General features: G+C 42.1%; 1 protein-coding gene across 3 annotated transcripts in view; it reads right to left on the bottom strand.

Annotated features, from left to right (window-relative positions):
• Nucleotides 1–21,396, bottom strand: part of grm8a (glutamate receptor, metabotropic 8a) — a 333,220-nt gene that overhangs the window by 20,336 nt on the left and 291,488 nt on the right. For all 3 annotated transcript variants that reach the window (XM_086147148.1, XM_086147146.1, XM_086147147.1), the window contains exons 10-11: nt 20,943–21,364; nt 19,617–19,983 (exon numbers count right to left, since the gene is read on the bottom strand). In XM_086147148.1, coding sequence (XP_086003274.1) covers nt 19,617–19,983; nt 20,943–21,364 — 789 coding nt within the window. The remainder of the gene's footprint in view (nt 1–19,616; nt 19,984–20,942; nt 21,365–21,396) is intronic.

The raw sequence follows: 21,396 nt of genomic DNA, 5'->3' as shown, positions 1-21,396 counted from the left end.
AAATTCAATATTGATTGAAAATACTTATTAAAATATTCAACGGAAGTAATTCGGCGGGCCGGATAAAAAGGCAAAACGGGCCGAATGTGGCCCGCGGGCTGTAAAATGCCCGGGTCTGTTGTCGACATTTTGACTTTTAAATCAACAAAGTTTTAAATGCAGTTGTTAATATTAATTTCCCGGTGAAGTTTGGTAAACCAAACCCCGCGTCGAGATACTGTACTTGTCCGCTCAGTGACATTCCACGGCATAAAGCCATCAGTCACTGCTTTTCCTGCCAGAAAGAATGGACATGTTTACCATGAAAATGACTTACAGGCATTAAAAAGAAAATACAGACGCAACTAGTCGGCTGAAAAGAGGGTTTTAATTTTGTATTAATTTCTGCGTGTTGTAAAAGTGTGATGGAAATTAACATCGCAGGGGGCCTTAAAAGGAAATTTGGTTGTTTTACTTTGGATAATTATGTTCTTCTACCCCATGAGGTGTTGGTGTGTGTGTGTGTGTGTGTGTGTGTGTGTGTGTGTGTGTGTGTGTGTGTGTTCCTGGTTTAACTCAACCCCAGGGGTCCGACAGACTTTGTTTTTGGCACATCACGTCAGTAGTCCTGGTTGGGTAGTTAATAAAACTTACGGCGCATAAATAGTCGACAAAAAGAAAGCTAGCATTGAGGGTTGGGGAGGAGAGCGGGAATTTTAATCAATCGATCAACTGATTAATTAGTTAATTAACTAATTAGTTGTATAATTTTATTAATTGTTTATTTTTGAAGGGGTTAAAAATAATCTGCAATATTTGACACCGATTAGCCGATAACTGGGAAAAGACACGCGGGACAAGAAAAAAACGCAGAAAACACACCATGTTAAAAAAAACAGTCAACATTCTTTTCACAGATTTGTGCACAGTGAGCGTGCTCTGGCAAGCCTAATTTACAAAATTACAGAGAAGGGACGGAATAGGGGCTAAATTATCCCGTCCTAAAAGAACAACTTTGGCAAAGTGTCCTCATTGTCTAACCAGGTAGTGATTTACACACTGGGAGAGAATCAATGTAGCGTGCAGGCACTTAGGTAATTGTGCAACAAGTACTCCACGAGCACAGCAAGTAATAAAGTCGCTAGTTTTATTCTGAAGGCTACGAAGATGAACATAGCTCTGTGGAAAAGGAATGTTTGGTGCAGAAATCGCAGCCTTAAGTTTTGAACAGAAGCGTGAAATGGCTGTAAATGGCACGCTCGTATTTTATTCATTATTATGAAATTAGTACTCATTCATTATCAACACGGCCTCTCATGCAGTCAGGGTTGCTGTGGCGGCGCCGGAGCCGATCCCGGCTGTGATTGGACGAGAGGCGGGGTTCACCCTGGACCCGTCGCCGGCCAATCACAGGCCACACGTGGAGATAAAAACATTCACCCTCTCATTCATGTGATGTAGTTCAACCAAACATTCATATCTGGACAATTTAGGTCTCCGATGACCCGCCTGTATGTTTTCAAACAGTGGGAGGAAACCAGAACATAAAAATGAATTTTTCTGTAAATCTTCCGTTCTTGGCAACTGGACTTCTTCACTTGAAGGTGTTTCAGGCCTCGTCTGAGAGGCTTCTTCAGTTCTTCTTCAGCTCCTCCTCCAGAGGAGGGGGCCTCAGACACGACAAACGTACAACACCGTGCTGGGATCAATACCAAAATGGATCTTCTGCACCCTCCAAACAACCAGGAAAGAAACCCGTGGAGGTTCCCGGTCATCCAGGTCGTGGTGAATTCTTCTCGAAATCTTCTCGTCTTGTGTGTCAGTTGCACAAACTAGTTCTGCAGAAACTAGTTCTGCAACTTACACAACAAGCCACCGTTAGCCCAAAACCCTGGCGGCTACATTCAGAAACTCCCCACAGGTCATTAGACTTGAAGGAGCCTCAGGAATGAGGGCTGAAATGTCTTCAAGTGAAGAATTTCAGTTGCCGAGACAAGAAATCAGGAAAGATTCTCCACCGGAACCGGCCCCCGGTAACTTCTACATGAGCCTCAGTTCATGTGATCCAACAGGTTTCACCCCCTTATTTAACTTTACCTTTTCACATTCCAGTCCAGGTAATCCAACCAAGTTGCTCTTTAGCACAACAACCCCCTTAGACTTAGATTCTGCAGATCAGCTCTTCCATTTACACAACTAGACCCGCCCAAAACCCTGGTAGTTTTATCAGAAACTCCCCACAGGTCAGTAGAACTGAAGAAGCCTCTGGGATGAGGGCTGAAATGTCTTCAAGTTGCCAAGACAAGAAGATTTTAACAAGAATACCAGTCGAGACCCTGAGTGACCCTGAAAGAATGAATGAATGCGTCCTTGCGATCATTGGATGGACCGACAGTTGCGTGAATGGAAAGAAAGTCCAACGACGCCTTCCTGTGATTTGACAAGAACATCAGACGCTCATTTTACCGCAAACATCGGCGTCTGTTTGGTCGGAAAACAACAACCCAGGTAGATCCAGCTCGTAATGCATGAAGGCACGAGTACTTTATGTTTTATACAGTAAAGTATATAAAGTATTTAAACATTCCCTGCTTTGCTGAGGAAAGTTTTCTTTTTTTATTTAGCATTACACCAAATTGGCTTGAGGGTTTTTCTTTTTACCCCTCCACCAAGAAGTGGGGAATAAAAAAAAAAATTAAAAAAAAAAGGCTGCGTAGGTCATTAGAACTGAAGAAGCCTCCGGGATGAGGGCTGAAATATCTTCAAGTGAAAAAAATTCAAGTTCACTCGCCAAGACCAGAAGATTTCGACAAGAATTCACCCTAAAAAAAAAAAAAAATGAGCAAACTAAGTACGCAATATGTGTTCACCAACGCCAGTACCTTCGGGGAATGTGTGCCGCGTCGCCGAGGATGAGGTTGTGGATACAGCGGTCTGAAAAAGTCCGAAATGTGCACGGGGGACGAGACGAATTCGGATCATTTTGTGAGTGCGTGCACGGGGAATAATCCAATGTTTCTGCCGGTGGATCGAGTTTGGTCGGATGTATGCATGCATTGCATCCAAGCTAGAGAGTGAGTGAGTTTGTCAGTGACAAGTCGCCCCCTGGGCGCCGCCGCCTCCCCCATCCTTCAGCGTCTCACTGTTTGATGTCAGAATCTGACGCTCGCTGTCTTCCGCCTCTCCCCGCTTTCAGCTGAACAACAAAATCCCACCAGAACCCTGCCAACGATAGCAAAAACCCATTTCTTAAAAAAAAAAAAAAAAAAAGGAATGAAAGACTTTCCTTTACTCCCTCACAGTCTGTTGAAGATTATCACCCCGAGGATTGGTAAACTCTGTCAGGCTAAAGGCGACATGACATCTGAATTCAGCAGAAGAAAGAAACATTGGTCAGAAGTGTGTGAAAGCAAGATCGGCGCATGATTCAGTTATCTTATCCGTGGCTCGGAGCCATAATATGAGCAGACATGCAGGAAAATAAATGGTAATATTCTTACAGTAAAATCAGTGAGTTCACGGTGCATTAAAAAAAAAAAAACACAAAAAATATTATATAACAAAAAAAAACAAATCAAATGAGATGATATGACGAGAATAAAATCAATTAAAAAGATACAATAATATTAAATAAAACGAACATGTTGATGGATACTGACTGCTGAGAGAAGAGCGCGTTCGCCAATTATTCAATTTTCTTCTACGGCTGGTGCATTTTAAACACATTTTAAATGATTTTTTTTCTTTTTATGAAAAGCCCAGAGAGGATAAGAAACTTAGTTGTTTTAATGTCAGAAGCAGAAATCCAGAATGCCCAGATGTTTTTCAGTCCAAAGGCAGACGATGATGGGCTTCGAAGTGCTGAGTCGAGGATATTAACCAAACGCAATGGAAGACGACTTCAAGCACAAGAGGAATGAATGAAACCACCAATTAAATTATTTAATCAATCAAAAGTTATTAATTTTGTATTATTATGTGGAAGCGGGCTTGGAACTTCACATGTGGCCAACTGTTAGCTATATCAGATTACTGCTGCAAAATTACACCAAACGTTAATAACAATCATAATCAATAATGATAATAATGATGGTGATGATAAGGAGGATGAAAATAATAATTATAGTATTAATAATAATAACAATAATAATAATAATAATAATAATAATAATAATAATAATAATAATAATAATAATAATAATCCATGATTATTTCACAAAAGCTGTGTTTATGAAGTACATTTCAAGCCATACAAAGGTAATGGTAATGTATAATACAGGACTGTCTCAGAAAATTGGAATATTGTGATAAAGTTCTTTATCTTCTGTAATCCAATAAGAAAAACAAAAAATACTTTTTCATGATATTCTAATATTTTGAGATTGGATTTTTGAGTTTTCTTAAGATGTAAGCCATAATCAGCAATATTAAAATAATAAAAGGTTTGCAATATTTCAGTTGATTTGTAATGAATCCAGAATGTATGACATTTTTGTTTTTGTAATTGCATTACAGAAGATAAAGAACTTTATCACAATATTCTAATTTTATGAGAAAGTCCTGTATATCTCATCAGTTTTGACTTTGTCTTGTACATTCTCATTTCGCTTTTATTTATTTACTTATTTGTTTCTATTTGTTGATGTCCGCCCAGTTTCCATTTATCTATACTTTCAAATTTTCACAATGTTGTTTGTAATCAAGTACGACTACTTTATCCATTATTTAATCCATTATCATCTGTACAGACCGTCTTTGATAGGTGAGTTTGGATTCATGCAAAATGAAAATATATTGCAAAGACGTACATTTTAGATTTTAGCTGCAGATTCTTTGGCGAATGGGAATCAAACGCCGGGTGAATGATGTTCCTGAGTCATATTTATTTATACATGTTTAAACTTTGTGCAAATTTAATCCCTGCGTCGTGAAATTACACGTCATTTTAAGGGCATTTTGCTAAGAAAATGGTCTGTTTATGTTGATTACAGAGAACATTTAGCAAGAAGGGGCGCTCCCAGGAGGCACGCCGAATTGCACTGTATAATTTTGTGCAAAGAACACATACAACATGGCACGCTAGGAAAGAGAGCTTCACCAAGTGAATAATTGTTAACACAACTCTCACTTTACGTTCATTCTCCCTGCGCCGCATCCTTCCCGTCCTTGTTTCCCATCTTTCACCTCATCCGACTCCCTTCCCCGTCCGTCATGGTTCGCCCTCCGTGCCTCTCCTGTCGTCCGTCCAGATGACGGTGGATTGATTAGCCGTGGATTCTCCCTATCAGGATCTGGGCGGGCGCCGATTCACCGCCGGGACGGACGTCGCCATAATAAATCCGCCCGATGGATTCGGCGAGGAGGCGGGGGGATGGATTGTGTGTGTTCTTCACACACTCCCGAGGACAAGGGTGAAAAAAAAGAAAAAGAGGGTGTGTCCATTTAACATTATTCACTCCTTAAATGGGGTGCTTTAAGGTTAAGGCCTTTGGGGTGTGTGTAGGAGTGTGTGTGTGTGTGTGTGTGTGTGTGTGTGATTTTGACTGGCGAACAGCAGGTTCAATGACATTGACATTGGCAACTGAAGCTTGTGTATTCAACAGCGCAGAAACATCCAGCTTTCGACTTTTTAATTTGTCCTATTCTGAATTTAGTGCGTTTTCTAACCTCACACCTTTAGAGACAATCAACCGTTCGTTCAGAACACGAATACACTGGACCGTCGCTACTTCGCAGATTTATTTTGTAATACGAATATCGTGATTTGTCGTTCTTTAGAGTTTTTTTCACAGTATTTTAATTTTTTTCGGTAAAAAAATTGTAAAATGAAAAAAAGAATTAAATGGTTATAATTAGCAGTGATTAACACTATCAAGGTATTTTTCACTTAATTTCACCAATTTCAGATTTTTTTTTTTTTTTGTCAAAATTCTGCACAGTGGAGATGTGGTATGTTTGACGGTATTTACAGATATATTAACCCCCAACAAATTTGAGGGTTAATATATTTGAATGTGACATCATGTTCTGTGCTATCATTTTTTTCTTATTAAAATAGGCTTATTCTAGCCCAGCAGTCGGGAACCAATGGCTCGGACTGTCTCAGAAAGTTAGAATATTGTGATGAACTTCTTTATCTTTTGTAATTCAATTACAAAAACAAAAATGTCATACATTCTGGATTCATTACAAATCAACAGAAATATTGCAAGCCTTTTATTATTTTAATATTGCTGATTATGGCTTACATCTTAAGAAAACTCAAAAATCCGATCTCGAAAAAGTATTTTTTGTTTTTTCAATTAATATTGTCATTGCATTTCTATAAACGTGCGCCTGTTTCTAAAACCACTTCCTGCATTTCTTTTAATTCCTTTTTTTGTTTTTCATATGTATTATTCTATTTGATCTATTGTTCATAGTCTTTGTTTACTTATATCAGTAATTTGCTGTCAGGTGATGCAGGAGAGGCTGTGCCTCACTTGCCAATCTTCCAAAGCAAAAAAAAAAAGGTAAAATGAAAAAAAGAATTAAATGGTAATATAATGTTTTTTCATTCAAAATGGAGCCATTTGGACTGAGGAGCCATTTTTTTTAAACCCTGCATGGGGGGTGGGGGGACCCTCAACCAATTTTGATGAAATACTAAATAAAAAAAAGCTTTCCTCAGCAAACCAGGGGATATTTAGAAATTCTTTACTCCCTTTGCTGTGTAAAACATAAAGTATTACAATGTGTTTAATAATGTTTAACACCAGAGAAGACCCGTGTCTTCATGCATTACCAGATAGATGTACTTGGGGTTTTCCAACCGAACAGACGTCACCTGAAGAAGATGCTGATGTTTGCGGAAAAATGAGCGTCTGCATCTGAAGCCACTGAAACTGAGCGTCACATGAACGTCCGCAGGAGTCAACAGGTTTCTCTTCTTTGTTCATCTTTACCTTTTCACATTCCAATCCAGGTAATCCCTCAAAGGTGCTCATGTTCCAACAAACGACACCGCCTAGCATAGCATTAGCATAACAAAACCTAGTTTCTGCAGATGAACTCTTCCATTTACATAACAAGCCATCATAACTTAAACCCGCCCAAAATACTAGCAGATGTACTCGGAAACTCCCCACTGGTTGTTAGAAATGAAGAAGCCGCTGGGATGAAGTGAAGAAATTCAAGTCCAGTTGCCAAGAAAAGAAGATTTGGAGTAGAACTCACATCTTCTCCAAAGTCCCTGGGCTCTCCCTGGAGCGTGGCTTGATCTAAACATCTCGCCAGGCGTCCACTGTGATTATTTCTTTTAGGACGAAAAAACTATTAGCATGTGACTGTTAGCGCTACCGGTATTAACAGCACAAGATCATTTGTGCCTCCAAACCATCAAACTACATTCCTGCTCTCTATCTGTCTCTCGCTCTGGGTGGAGGCTGAAGGCCACCCACATTGAAGCGGTTTTAATAGATAATTTTAATGAATATGTGTAAAAGGGGCAGCGTGACGCAGGGGCGGAGCGATCGTCCTTGGAACCGAACATTCCCGGTTTGATACCCGGCTCCTCCTAGTGTGTTGAAGTCCTGTTGAGCAAGACACCAAACCCTTCACTGCTCCCCTGAGGCTGATAGACTACATGCCAACTGCTCATGGTTCATCCATGTTGGGCTAAATGCAGTGAATGAATTTCCCGAAAGCAATTGATAAAGTATAATCAATTAAATTAAAATTCCTCGCAAACAGCCCTCCCTTCCATGGAACCCATTTTGCCGTGTTGTGACTCCTGCAGTTTACCTCGATTCGCCTTATCTCATGTGAAACTAGGACAGCGAGCGTGGAAAAACACCCACCCTTCCCTTACATGCTGACAGTTCACCCTTCTGAAGTTCGCCTGCTGAGACACGGACATAGCAACAGCGCTTCGGCCCATCAATCGACCATCTGCGTCGCGTATTAGTGAAGATCTGACCGAAAGATCCACCGCAACTCCGGGTCTGTAAACCGCAGATGAACCAGGTTTTGAAAAGACGCACAGCCGGCGTCAAACATCAACACAGCTGGAGGGTTTTGCGACTCGGCTCCCGGCTGGAGGCGCCGGACGGCACGCCGACCGTTAGAGGTTCGAAGGCTGGAAAAATGGCGCATCGAGAGAAATGAAAAGGAGGGGAAAAATAACGAGAAGAAAATCCAGGTTTTGATGGACTGAGAGACACGAGATGGGAAGGAAAGTGGATTTTTTTTCCCTCAGCAGACGAGTTCCAGTCACTCTGTTTTTTTTTTTTTTTTTTTTTGACATTTTGAAAGCGTCGCATTAGAAAAGGTTGATGGAAATGGCAAAGCCCGCTCCGGGTTGTTTTCGGTTCTTCTTTTTAAGAGATAATGGGCTGGTGGAAGAGACTGAAACACACTTTCCAGGTAAGTTTGGACATTGCGAACATTTAACCGGTCCCAGTCTCAACCAGGGCTGACATGATCCTCCGTACAACTTGAAAATCAGGCACTTTTTATTTAATCAATTCCTATTTATTTATGTTTTAACGTGCTAACCAACAAGCATCCAATATGGATCGGAATCTGATGTTCCAATGTGAATAACAAGAACAAGGAAATATATTTGGTTTCTCTTGCAGCTTTTGCACAGAGAAATTCTAAGCACTGGATTCTGCAAAGTAGCCTCCTCCTCCTCCTCCTCCTCCTTCAAGGGAACCTTTTAGTTTTGCTTTCCCAAAGTGACGGATCAGGGAAGGGTGACCTTTAGCACCAAACCCAAAAACCAAGACGAGGAAGACGCGTGGAGAGCAAGGCTGCCAAAAAAAAATCCTCTTCTGCATGGACTATCAAATGGGTTAAAGTATTTTGATCTTCTCCCTGCACTGCCGTTAGCTAACTCCGTACTTAGAGTGGCCAAAGTGTCGGTGTTCCTCCTAAAACCCTGGAAAGCCCTCTGAGATTTCTTGAAAGGCACATATCTCGTTGTTTCTGTCCATTTTTGTTGCAAGAAAACAGCCAATCACTTTGTTTATTTGATTTAAAATCATTTTCGGACTATTAGGCGCACCTGAATATAAGCCGCACCCACTATATTTGAAAATTAAAACAAAAATCATAAAAATATATGGCAACAATTTTGTAACATGTACACAGACAGGTTTTTTTTTTTTACTTAATTAAATATTTACCGTAAATGTCTTTTTTCCTGACAGTGCCTGGAATACGTCTGGTTAAAAAAATTAAAAATGCAGGAGCCTACCAGGAATTAGTCACCACTTGCTACCTACATTTTTGTCCTGCGCACTAAAACCACTAATGTCCTCTTTTTAAGTGTCGTAAATAAAAAGCCTCAGAATTCCCTCGTCTCTCTTTCGTTGTCCATCTATGTGCAATCGCACCGTCTGCGTGTAATTTCTCTGGTCCGACGTTTTAGCGGCATGAAGCTCGTTAGCTCCATAAATTAGCCGCATCGCCGTTTAAGCCGCTGTGTTTGAAGCGTGGGAAAACATTAGTGGCTTATAGTCCAGAAATTATGGTCACACCTGTTGTAACATCCTGAATGTGCAGAACATTTTCTTCAGATAGCTAGGAGAGATCTGTAGAGTAGATTCTAGGCGGTGGAAGGCGCCGATTTAAGTGGCGTCCTCTTCTGCCTGTGCAGCACCCTTCAAGAATAAGACTGGAAGTGTTTTCCCTATCATGCCAGAAGGAAAGCAAACTTAAAATTAAACCTTTTTAGAAGTGAGCGGCGGCCAAGGTTTGGAGGTCTCATTCGGGTTCGGTGAATTTAAAATTGTGTGAGGAGCATACATGTCCCAGATGGCCGAGCTTCTCACCATATTATTACGTTACTTTTCAAAACGGGCAATGAGCGCGGCTTGGGATTTCCACCAATCGCCAAGCACAGTCGTCAAATAGCTCAGACGGAACCGTAAGAAGACGCCACCTTTGAGGAGGAGCTGGAAGGATCCACTGTCCCTGATTCCTCTGCTGTCCGAAAGCACCAAAAAAAAAAACACCTTGAAAATCTAGGAACTTCAAAAGGTTCCTACAGCGCGAAAGTGGCTGTTGCTGTCCGGATACCACTGATGAATAAATTGCATTAATTATTATTGTCTTATCCAGGAGTTTGAAGTGTTTTTAACTTTGTGGTCGGAGGAACAGAAACTCCAGTGGTTTCAGGCCAGGAATAATGAGGTGCAAGCTGAAGGATGGCAGGCGCGGGGAAGAGTGACCTGGAGTTTTGAGCCCTCTGACATGTGGCGAGAGGCAGAGGGAAAACTCACACTGTCCATGCGCGCGCGCATGCACACACACACACACACACACACACACACATATACAAGCACAACCTTTCCAATTTCTGCAGGGTGCAGCAAAAGCGGTTTGAGGCCTGCAACCTCTGCATGGTAGCGTGACCTATTTCAAAACAATACTACCCTGGTCTGTGATGGTTAACAACCCCTCTCCCTCTCTCTCTCTCTTTCTTTATTCATCGCTCGGTTTCCTATTCCCTGGCCCAGAGTCTCGCTGCATGTCCTCAGCTCATGCTGCAACTTTCCCTTTTGATTCTTGTCTCTTTCTCTTCTTCTTTTTTTTTTCTTGTCCATCTTTTCACTGCTCCCTTTCACAAGCCCATCGCGTCTCAGGGCTTTGTTGAGAAGGCGCGGACACGAGCTGCGGGGAAGAACCAGGGAAGACGGGTGTCATGGCAGAAGACGAGGGGAGGGCAGAAGTGAAGCGAGGAGAGAGGGAGGTGTGGCACTAGAAGAAAAGCAGCCACGTTACCATGGTAGAATGGGAGGTATGACCGATGCAGATTATGTTTTCAACGCAACCGATGGATTTCTTTGGCGGTTTTATCACACGGTGTGAATCTCGTGAATCCACAGCCGCCATCAACACCGCACAGGTGTTTTTGTCTGTGGCTGAAAAGGCTGCCGGCCTGCCTCCGGATCCGTCTCACATCACATTACGGCAGGTGTCGCGAGCAAACAGCGAGGTGCGTGTACTTCCAGAAAAATGCAACGGCCGTGCACGTTGAAGTCCAGCTAGGGAAGCCGGAATGTTGGCACACGGGCCAAAGTATGGAGATCTGCTGCTCAGACACAATACATCTGTCCATCTCTTCCACAGATTATTAGTTCCTTCTCTGCATTCAACCCATCATGGGTGAACCAGTTGGCGCCAGGGGAGCAGTTCGGGGTACCGTTTCACGCTCAGCAACACTTCGACACACTAGGAGGAGCCGGGAATCAAACCAGGAGTGTTTGGTTCCAAGGACGATCGCTTGGAACTGAGGGGGTAGAGGCTAATTTTTTTTAATGAATACGGCAAACACAGACTTATTCATTAAAAATTTCCATTAAAACAGACAGAGTGTGATAGAGACAGAGGGAGGTGTGAGGGCTGGGAGGCACAAATGATCCAGTGCTGTTAATAGCGTTAGCGCTAACAGTCACATGCTAATAGCTTTGTAGTTCTAAAAGAAATAACCGCGGTGGACGCCTGGTGAGATGTTAAGAGTAGATGAAGTCACGCTCCAGGGAGAGACCAGGGACTCTGGAGAAGACATGATGTTATTTTCAAGCATTGATCGCAGGGCACAGGTGAAGAAAGGATGGGAAGAGTAGGAGGGAAGAGAGGTGCATCATGGGATACCCCTCTATTAATCCATTGCAGGAGATTATAATTCCTAAACCGGAACATATTATTATCATTATTACTACTACTATTAAGCATTTTATTATTATTATCCAATTCAAGCAGGTTGGAATGGGTGCAGAAAAGTGTCAGGGGTACCATGAGATAGAAGACAATCAGCCAGAATGATCGGAAAGGTGGAGGAGACAGTGGTGAGAGTGTGGCCTTCAAACAGTGACAATAGCAAAAAGCCAGGAGGCAGAACTGGAGGTTGCAGAGATGAAGATGTTGAGGTTCTCTTTAGGAGAGACCAGGATGGATAAGATCAGGAATGAGTCCATCAGAGTGACGGCACATGGTAAATGTTTTGGAGAAAAGCTCAGAGAAGCCAGACTGAGATGGTTGGGTCATGGACAGAGGAGGGAAAGTCAAAGTATTGGTGGAAGCATGCTGGAATTGGTGGTCTCGAGGAAGACCTAAGAGAAGATCTATGGATGGCGTAAGAGAGGATATGAAGGTAGTTGGTGTGACAGAGGAGGATACAGAGAATGGGGTTATATGGAGAAGGATGATTCCCTGTGGTGACCCCTGAAGCCCAAAGGAAAAGAAGAAGATCTGTTTCTCTAGATGTTAGCATTAGCAAGTCAAGTCATCGATGATTTAGCACGGAGTCGGAAACCCGGGTTGATCTTTCTTACCTCTCCTGAGGCTTCCTGTGGATTTGGAAAATAAAAAAATTAAAATGAACTAAAATTAACATTAATTTTTTTGTGATATTAAATAAACTGCGTTTATTTTTCTTTTTGTGCAAAATATGCGTCAAAAGCGGGGTTGTGCTTGCGAAACACACAGGGAAGCGATTTATCGAGCTTTCACAGCCCTGCGAGTGCAGAGCAGAGCTCGCTGAGGTTCAGAAGCAAAAAAAAAAAAAAAAAGTCACAGTAAGCAGGTAAAATAAATATTTGAATTGGCTGTTATTTCGTAAATATATACTTTATATTGTTCGGTGAAATTGAATTTTTTTTTATTTGGGTTGACAGCTGGCTGAATGCGCCGGTACATGCGATAAAAGGATGACTGTGCACATAGACACAGACAGCATCTTTTTAGTTTGCTGCAGTTGGGTAATTTAATTTTTTATTTCCTAAATATGAGGATGACTCAGATAGATGCTGAGTATTTCATTTGAGAGCAACCTTCAACCGATTGTCTTTTTTTTTTTTCCTTACAGTTAAAAAGTTTTTGTCGTGTGGAGAAATAGAATTTATTTTTCTGTGTCGCACTTCATTGATTTCATAAACGCAGCAAACCTCAGTTTTTATAGCATAAAAGGGGAAAAACGACATGCAGTGTTATCATTCTTTTTAGATTTCAAATGGCTTTTGTTGCTCCACGTGCTTTCTTTTCTGCAGTAAGTAGGTCTAAATAATTCAGTATTTAAGGTTGCCGACCCTTGATTTAGCGTTATACGATGTTTCTCAATTGAAACAGATGGACACAGCCGTTAAAAACAAACTATTCTTGGTTTGCACTAGATTAAATTACTTAAAAAATACAAATAAATATTAGAAAACATTTAAAATGCAAAAAAACCCATACATATATAAATATATCTATTTATATGTATAAAATGTATAATATAAAATATGGTAAAATTCGAATCAATTCATTTAAAAGTTATGGAAAAGAAAAATTTGTTGACACTTTGTTGTGCAAAAGGATTTCAGAATAAATCATTGTTTGTGTGCATGAACTGCTCTTTCATGAGGTCAACTGACCTTTTTCCCCTTTTTTGGTCATCGCGGTTTTTCCTGCAGGCGCTGCTTAGTGAACGTTCTGTACTGGTAGATGCATATAAGAACACAGGGTCACAGGATTATCTGCTTTCAGTTTTGGAACTAAAGGGATAAAATAAAATTAAAAAAAATAAATAAATAAAATAAATAAATAATCTGTATAAGTTGGCACTCGGGGTTGATGCAGCTCCTTTTGAGGAAATACGCGGCATTGATAAATGAGCCATGAGCGAGTTGCAGTGCACGTTGCAACATCTGATGGTGAGCTACGACAAAAACTATTTCACCGAGAGGGGTGGAGAAATCTTTTTCACATCTGAAACATTGGTAGATGTTCACTCACATTGAATATGGCAGTAAATTTGATCAAAGTCTGTGTTTCTATGCAGACGATAGAGCGCTGTGCCCATTCTATTGCGCATTTAATCACCCACTCATGATTTCTCATAAGCCAAACCTGTGGCCTCTGTTTAGATCTGAGCTACAGCGCGCCATTCGTGGGTCCATGCATGGATCTGTGCCGGGTCCACGTTGGCCCCCTTTCTGCCACTTTTTTTGTTGACCGGCAGAGCCGCCACGCAATCTGGCACAATCCAATTAAACACAAACGTCCACACAACAACATCCCGGTTGGAATCCCAAATGGAAGACAGCGTCCCCAAGACAAACACGCACAAACGGAAAAATATAATAACAACATGGCTGGTGGACATTCTAATTAGCTGAGCAAACATGTCACAAACGCTGCTCAGCCCGTCAGACAAGCGATGACGCCACATTATGCCTTGAAACAAGCGCACGTCGCTATCTGGCGCGCGCACGCACACACCTGAAAATTGAATTACAATTACGGATGCACGCGAACGGACTCGCTTATAAAGCAACACACACACAAACACACCCTCTCGGGTAAATATTTGATGAGATGAAGGTGAAGAAATGCTCATTTTATATTCATGAGGTAAAATCTCCACTCAGTCAGCTGCTAGAGCCACCGCCATCACAGGGGAAGAAATGCTAACTACATTTTGAAGAAGTAAATTATACCCCGTTTGAGTCGGGCCTTTGGGATGGGGTATCAAGCGTCCAATAAGGTGGGGCTTTACTGAGCCGACCCCAATCGGCGTGGAAGAACCGGCGTTAGGTATCGAGTAAGGGATGTCTGATGTACGTCGCTATCGGACGGTGATCGACAGTCCAACCTCGGGTTTACCAGAATTCAAACACAGCAGATCGAAGGTTTGAAATCAAACCGGTCATAACAAGGTGGCAGATTCACAAAAACAGAATTTTGCTTTTTTTTTCCTTCAAGTCCATGTAATTCTCCTCTACACATGTCATGCTATAACTCTGTCGTCCGTTTTTATCCTTGCTGATCTCAGCCCATTGGCATCCAACTTATTTTTGTTTATTTTAGTCATTGCTATTGTCACTGTTTATGTTCCTATCCCTGTTGTCGTTTTGGTTGTGTTTAATTCTGTTGTCTTCCGTTCTGTTTTCCATTTTTATGCTTGATGTTGTTGCTGTTGTGGATTTCTCTGCTGTCTATTTATTTGTGGATGTCTTTTGCTATTTTCTAATTGTCTCTCTATTTATTGATACTATAACTGTTATGATACTGCAACAAAAATATTTCTCCTATGGGAATCGATAAAATTTATCTTATCTGTTCTGCTCTAAAAGTATAAAGGTGATGATTATGATTATTACTATTCATGTATTTGTTTTTTTATCTATACCGCTTTTTTAATTTTTTTTTTTTTTATCTGTACCGCTTATCCTGGACTCGGGGGTGAGATTTTTATTATTACTACTATTATTATTAGTAGTAGTGGTAGTAGTAATAGCAGTGGAAGTTGTAGTAGCTATAAGTGTTATTTTTTTAAATTTTAATTTGTATTATTATTCAGGGAGGATGATTTAATGCAAAAGCCAGAAATACATTGGTTAACCCCATTTTTATTTATTGATACATTTTTTACAATAACAACCCAAACACCATCTACCAATGCAATGTGTTTGTTAAACTATTATCAGTATTGTTATTGTTTTTGCTGTTAATAATAGTTTAAAAAACGCACTGCATTGGTAGACGGAGTCTCAGTTGTTATTGTAAAAATATATCAATAGTTAAAAATGGGGGAAATGATGTATTTCTGGCTTGTGCATGTAAAAATCTGACTTATTTTCCTGATTGTCCTTTTAATAACGGCTTACTCCTGATAAATTACTTTGAAATGTTCTTCCTTAGATTTTGATTTAACCTTGTCCTGATTCTCATTTTTCTTGATTAACTTCGTCATTCCTTTTTCCCCGCTCACTTCTCGACTTCTTTGCTTTTCAAAGTCACGCCAAGCGAGCTCTACACTTTATAATTCAAACCGGGACTTATTTGTGTCAAAGTAGTTACAAGAAAAAATGACATTAATAATTGAAATGAATTAAAAAAAAAAAAAAAGAATCCCAAAGTTCTGGGCTTCTAGAAGAAAAATGTGTGGACACACTCCGAAACACTAAGCAGTAGTCTGATTTCCCTGATGTGCGATGAGACAGGATCACTTTGATGTCGGCTTTGTGCTGTGCGACAGAAGTGGCACTCGCCTTGAGAGAAGAATGGGCCGCGACGCAGCGCGACCGAGAGGCGAAGATTGCCTGACTGACACTCCGAGGCGGGAGGCGACAGTCGGAGGTGGCTTTTTCATGGCGATGGAAAACGTGGCTCTGTAGGAGTCGTACGTGAACGCATATTCATATCTATTTTGTATCCAGAGAGCTTGGGATGTCGTAGTTAGGCCTGCGCATTACAGGAGGTCCTCGACTTCTGTTTCTACGATCCGATTTTTGTTTTTGCCGTCCTGTACATTCAAGATTCAAAGCATTTATTGTCATATGTGCAGCGTGGAAATGTATTTACCTGCAGAATAAAATTCTTACATTGTGCATTTGGCCGGCATGCATCGGCAGAGTGAGCAAATACGTTTACCATGAAGGGCCAGGGAAAAAAGAAAAAAAAAAATCACAGTAAGCAGGTATAATGAATAATTGAATTGGCCGTTTTTTTTTTTTTTTTAAATATATACCTTATATTGTTCGCTGAAATTTACTTTTTTTTTAATTTTTTATATGGGTTGACAGCTGGCTGCATGCTCCAGTATATATAATAAAAGGATGCTGTGTGGATGTTTGCTGCAGGTGGGTCATTTAAGTTTTGCTTTTTATTTCCTTAATATAAAAAAAAAGAAAAGAAAAACTACATATGTCACCTATGCTAGCACAGTGGTAAAATCTGGGACATCAAAAAACTGCACAGTCAAAATAATAAAATTTTAAAAAAGACTTATGCCTTGGAGCCATTACCAGAAGCAAAATGTTTCCAAAAAAATGCAAATGAAATAAAGTACTGGCGAATGTAAACAAAGCGGTCCTCCATGTGCTCTTCCGCTCCGCTCAAACAACTGGCTCCCGCATGAAATTTGTTCAAACATGGCAAAAACGGCGTATGTTGGAATGGTGGAACAAGACTTTTGTGCAAAATTTACCGGAGTCGGGGACGTTACGAACGTCAGCAGAGGGCGTCACACACCGATTACCTCCTGTAGATGGATGAGCTCGTGATGGGACTTTGCTACCAACCTGCTGAAAACCCCCTTCGCCGCTTATCTATTGTATAAACACATCTACAGTATACAAAGATACATATGCTCGGCATTGTGAAGTTCAGCCCGTGACCTCTGCAATCAATGTGCCGACGCTGCCGTGAATCCCAAGTAGTATGTGAGGTATTTTACCGTTGGAACAGAATAGTTGCACGCTATCTGCAAATTGAATCGATAAAGTGCCGCCGTAATAGTTCCGGCAAACACAATTCTACGCTATTTGCACAGTATTATGAATCAGATTAGCCCTTGTGTGTGTGTGTGTGTGTATAGGTGTGTGCTCCACCCTATATAAATACATTTGTACGCCGATCTCCCTCAAAGACACCTTTGTATGATCAGCGCTTAAATCAGAGGTATCCAATTCCCCTGATTGCTTTTGTCTTAAATGCAGATTTTTCCCAGCTCCGTCATACGATCGCCCATCCATCCATACATACGGAAATAGCAGAGATGCCATTTTCTCCAGGGAATCTCGAAGTGTTCCCACCGAAGCTCTCGATCTACCGCTCTATCTGCGTTGATGGTCACCAGCTAGGAGCCGAAAAAATAAAATCACAAACGCAAGCGACCGAAAGACGTTTCCTTTGCAGGCTGTCTAGGCGCTCCCGTAGAGGTATGGCCATGTGGACATGTATGCTCCTCGTGCAATTTTAAGTTCACCAAATCCAAATGAGAACTCCAAACCCCGGCCGCTGCTCACTTCTAAAAAAGATTTAATTTGAGGTTTGCTCTTCTTTTGGCAAGATTGGGCAAACACTGCCAGTCTTATTTCTGAAGGGTGCTGCACAGGCAGAGGAGGACGCCACTTAACTCGCCGCGCAGAATCAACGCTACAGATCTCTCTTAGCTATCTGAGGAAAATGCTCTGTGCATTCAGGATTTTACAACAGGTGAGACCGTGATTTCCGGACTATATGCCGCTACTTTTTTCCCAGGCTTCAAACACAGCGGCTTGAACAACGATGCACCTAATTTATGGAGCTGACGAGCTTCATGCCGCTAAAACATCAAACCGGAGAAATTACACGCAAACGGTGCGATTACACATAGGTGACAACGAGAGAGAGGCGAAGGAAGTTTGTGACGGAGGAATTCTGCGGCTGTTTAATTCCAACACTGAAGAAGACATCTTGAGTGGTTTTAGTTAGCGGGATATAAATGAGGATAGCTAGCGGTGACTATTTCCTGGAAGGCTCCTGCATTTTTTCATTTTTTTAACCAGATGTGTTACAGGCACTGTTAGAGAAAAAACACATTTACGGTAAATATTGAATTAAGTAAAAAAAAAATCTTTCTGTCTACATAGCTCATGTTACAGATATAGTGGGTGCGGCTTATATTCAGGTGCGCCCAATAGTCCGAAAATGATAATGTCACTGATTGGCTGTTTTCTTGTGACAAAAATGGACAGAAGCAGCAAGAAATGGGCTGTGCAAGAAGTCTCAGAGGGCTTTTTGGTTTTAATGCGCAGGAAAAAATAAAGATAGCTATCAGTGACTATTTCCTGGTAGGCTCCTGCATTTTTTTATTCTTTTAACCAGATATGTTACAGCCGCTGTTTGAAAAAAAAAAAAAAAAACGGTACATATTTAATTAAGTTTGCGGCTGATGAGCTTCATGCCGACAAAACGTTCAGCTTCGTCACATTGGACCAGTGAAATAACCGTAAAATTCTGAAGCCGTTCAATTCCAACACCGAAGAAGACGACTTTAACGATTTTAGCGCGCGGGAGGAAGACAAAAATGTAGTAGGACAAAGTAGGACAAAGCGTGAATAGAAATGGATGTATGGCCTTTTCCTTGTGTTTTTTATCATTAATCTTAATCTCATTAAACATGTTTGTGGATGCTTCCGCTATTTATCTAATTAAGAGTTTGAAAAAAAAAAAGTTTCTTTGTAACATCTTTTTGTGTAAATATCTCATAACCGGCGGCTAACCTCGACAAGTGCAGCCAAGATATGTACATACATATTTATTTCGTTATTTTTAGCCGTTGTGGCTTCTATTCAGGTGCGCTCAATAGTCCGGAAATAACGGTATGATCCGCCCACGACCCAGTCTGTGCGAAATTTACATCCCGGTAATTCCACCCTGCAAGCGGAAGGAGATGCAGCGTTCACTAAATTAGCAGCCGTGAATCCGATCCAGACAATCAAACGGGAATCCCTCGCGTCCTCAAAGGAGATTTGGAACTCAAAGCTAGTCGCGTCGTCGCAGCCGCGTCAGATGTCAACCTTTCAGCACAGATGAAGAGTTTTTCTTGAACGGGGTTTAAGAGTCGAAGAGAAGAGTGTGAGTTTTGCCATAGCGATGTATGCTAATTTGCGAATCAAGAATGCGTGATTCCGAAGCTCAACAACGCCAAAAAGTGGGCTCGAGGGGGTTTCAGGCTTGATCAGGCGGAGCCTCCAAACCACTGCACGCTCCTCAAAACATACATATGAACATATCACTTCCATCTCTGGCCCGAGTGTGAGATGAGACATGCGAATTCGTAAACAGAAAGGCAAGACTTGTCGGATTTGGAATCCCGGTTAGCTCGATGCGAGGATTCTCACCCTTTCCGCAGACTGTGACGTGCCGAAGAAGATCGGTATGAACGCCAGCCAGATGATGCAGGTGGTGTACATGGTGAATCCGATGGGCTTGGCTTCGTTGAAGGTTTCCGGCACGCCGCGGGTCTTGATGGCGTAAACCGTGCACGTCACCATCAGCAGGATGGAGTAACCCAAGGAGCAGATAAGGGACAGGTCCGAGATGTCGCACTTCAGTACTCCGCGGGCCGCCATCGGGTCCTGGGTCCGCTGCTCCCCGTAGTCGACCACCGTATGAGGCGGATCCACGGCGAACCACACGAACACCCCCAGCAGCTGAACCGAGATGAGCGAGAAGGTGATGACGAGCTGCGAGGCTGGAGATATAAACCTGGAAACAAAAGAGATCCGGTAAGAGTTCGGGAAATTCGGTCATTATTTACGCCGCTCGTCCTGCGCTCGGGGTCACGAGGCATCCGAGCTGCCATTGGTCGAGCGCCGAAGATCGCCCCGGACCGGCGTCCGGTCAATCAGAGGCCCGTATGGAGACATCAAACTATCTACTCCCTCATTCATCCACATGTTTGGGCAATTTAGGATCTCCAACGATCCTCCTGTGTGTTTTTAGGACGGCAGGACGGGATCCAACTCGGGACCGTCTTGCTTTGGGTTCTGAAAACATTCAATAAAATCATTGACATTGAAATACAGCGGACCCTCGCTACTTTGCGGATTATTTTTCTCATTCGCTTCTCGCGATTTGTCATTCTTTAGCTTTTTTTATGCAGTATTTTAATTTTTTTCATGATGTAAAAAAAATGTATCAAGGTATTTTTCATTTAACGTCACCAGTTTCATATTTTTATTTCTCTTTAATCAAAATTCCGCATAGCAGAGATGTGCTGATTTTGACGGTATTTACAGATATATTAACCCTCGACAAATTTGGGTACGCCGACGCGCGTAAATGACATCACATTCTGTGTGATCGTTCCCTGAGGTAGATCAATTCCGAGCCATCTGGACGGGGCAGAGACAGAATCCTCATTTCTTTTCAATCTGACACTTGGCTGAAGCTCCACGCCAGAGGCCCAAACACACAGGCTGCACGCGGTACAATAGGTGAGAGGGAGTTCACGGCTGATAAATAATGTATGAAAGAAAACTAATAATGAATAATGATGGCTTGCGCTAAAGTCAGGGTGGAAGTGAAGAGGTTAAGGCCGGTGTGTGAACACACACACCAATAGAATTCGGTTACTGTGACCTTCAGTGTCGCTGTGCTGAACATACATTCACACAGGTGTGTGTGTGTGTGTGAGCATAATGGCATACAAGTGTTGCCCCTACCGGGGTGCTGTCACGGACTTTTTCCCTTGTTCAAAAATGCGGTGTATCCTGTTGGTCTTGGTGAGCAGCGCGGCGTAGCTGAAGCACATCCCCAAGCCCAGGAAGATCCTCCGAAAGGAGCAGACGCCCACGTCCGGCGTCGCGATCATCAGGAAGGTGATGGCGTAACACAGGAAGATCCCCGTGAGGAGGACGTAGCTCATCTCCCGTCCCGAAGCTCTTACGATGGGGGTGTCGTTGTACCGGACAAAAGTGACGATGACGAAGGACGTGGCGATGATGCCCAGCATGGAGATGAAGACGGGAACCACGGCCCACGGGGAATGCCACTCCAGCTTGATGATGGGAATGGGAACGCAGCCGGTGCGGTTGGCGTCCGGTCGCATCTCGTACGGGCAGAGCTCGCAGATGAACTCCGACGCCTGCGGAGAGCCAGAACTCAGATTAAAAATTT

The sequence above is a fragment of the Fistularia commersonii genome, chromosome 5 (genome assembly GCF_037954325.1).
Source record: "Fistularia commersonii isolate RoL2024-O1a breed Wild chromosome 5, RoL_Fcom_v1.0, whole genome shotgun sequence".
NCBI classification, from domain to species: Eukaryota; Metazoa; Chordata; class Actinopteri; order Syngnathiformes; family Fistulariidae; genus Fistularia; species Fistularia commersonii.
The sequence above is the reverse complement of the archived record's forward strand: the minus strand, read 5'-3'. Positions and strand labels throughout refer to the sequence as shown.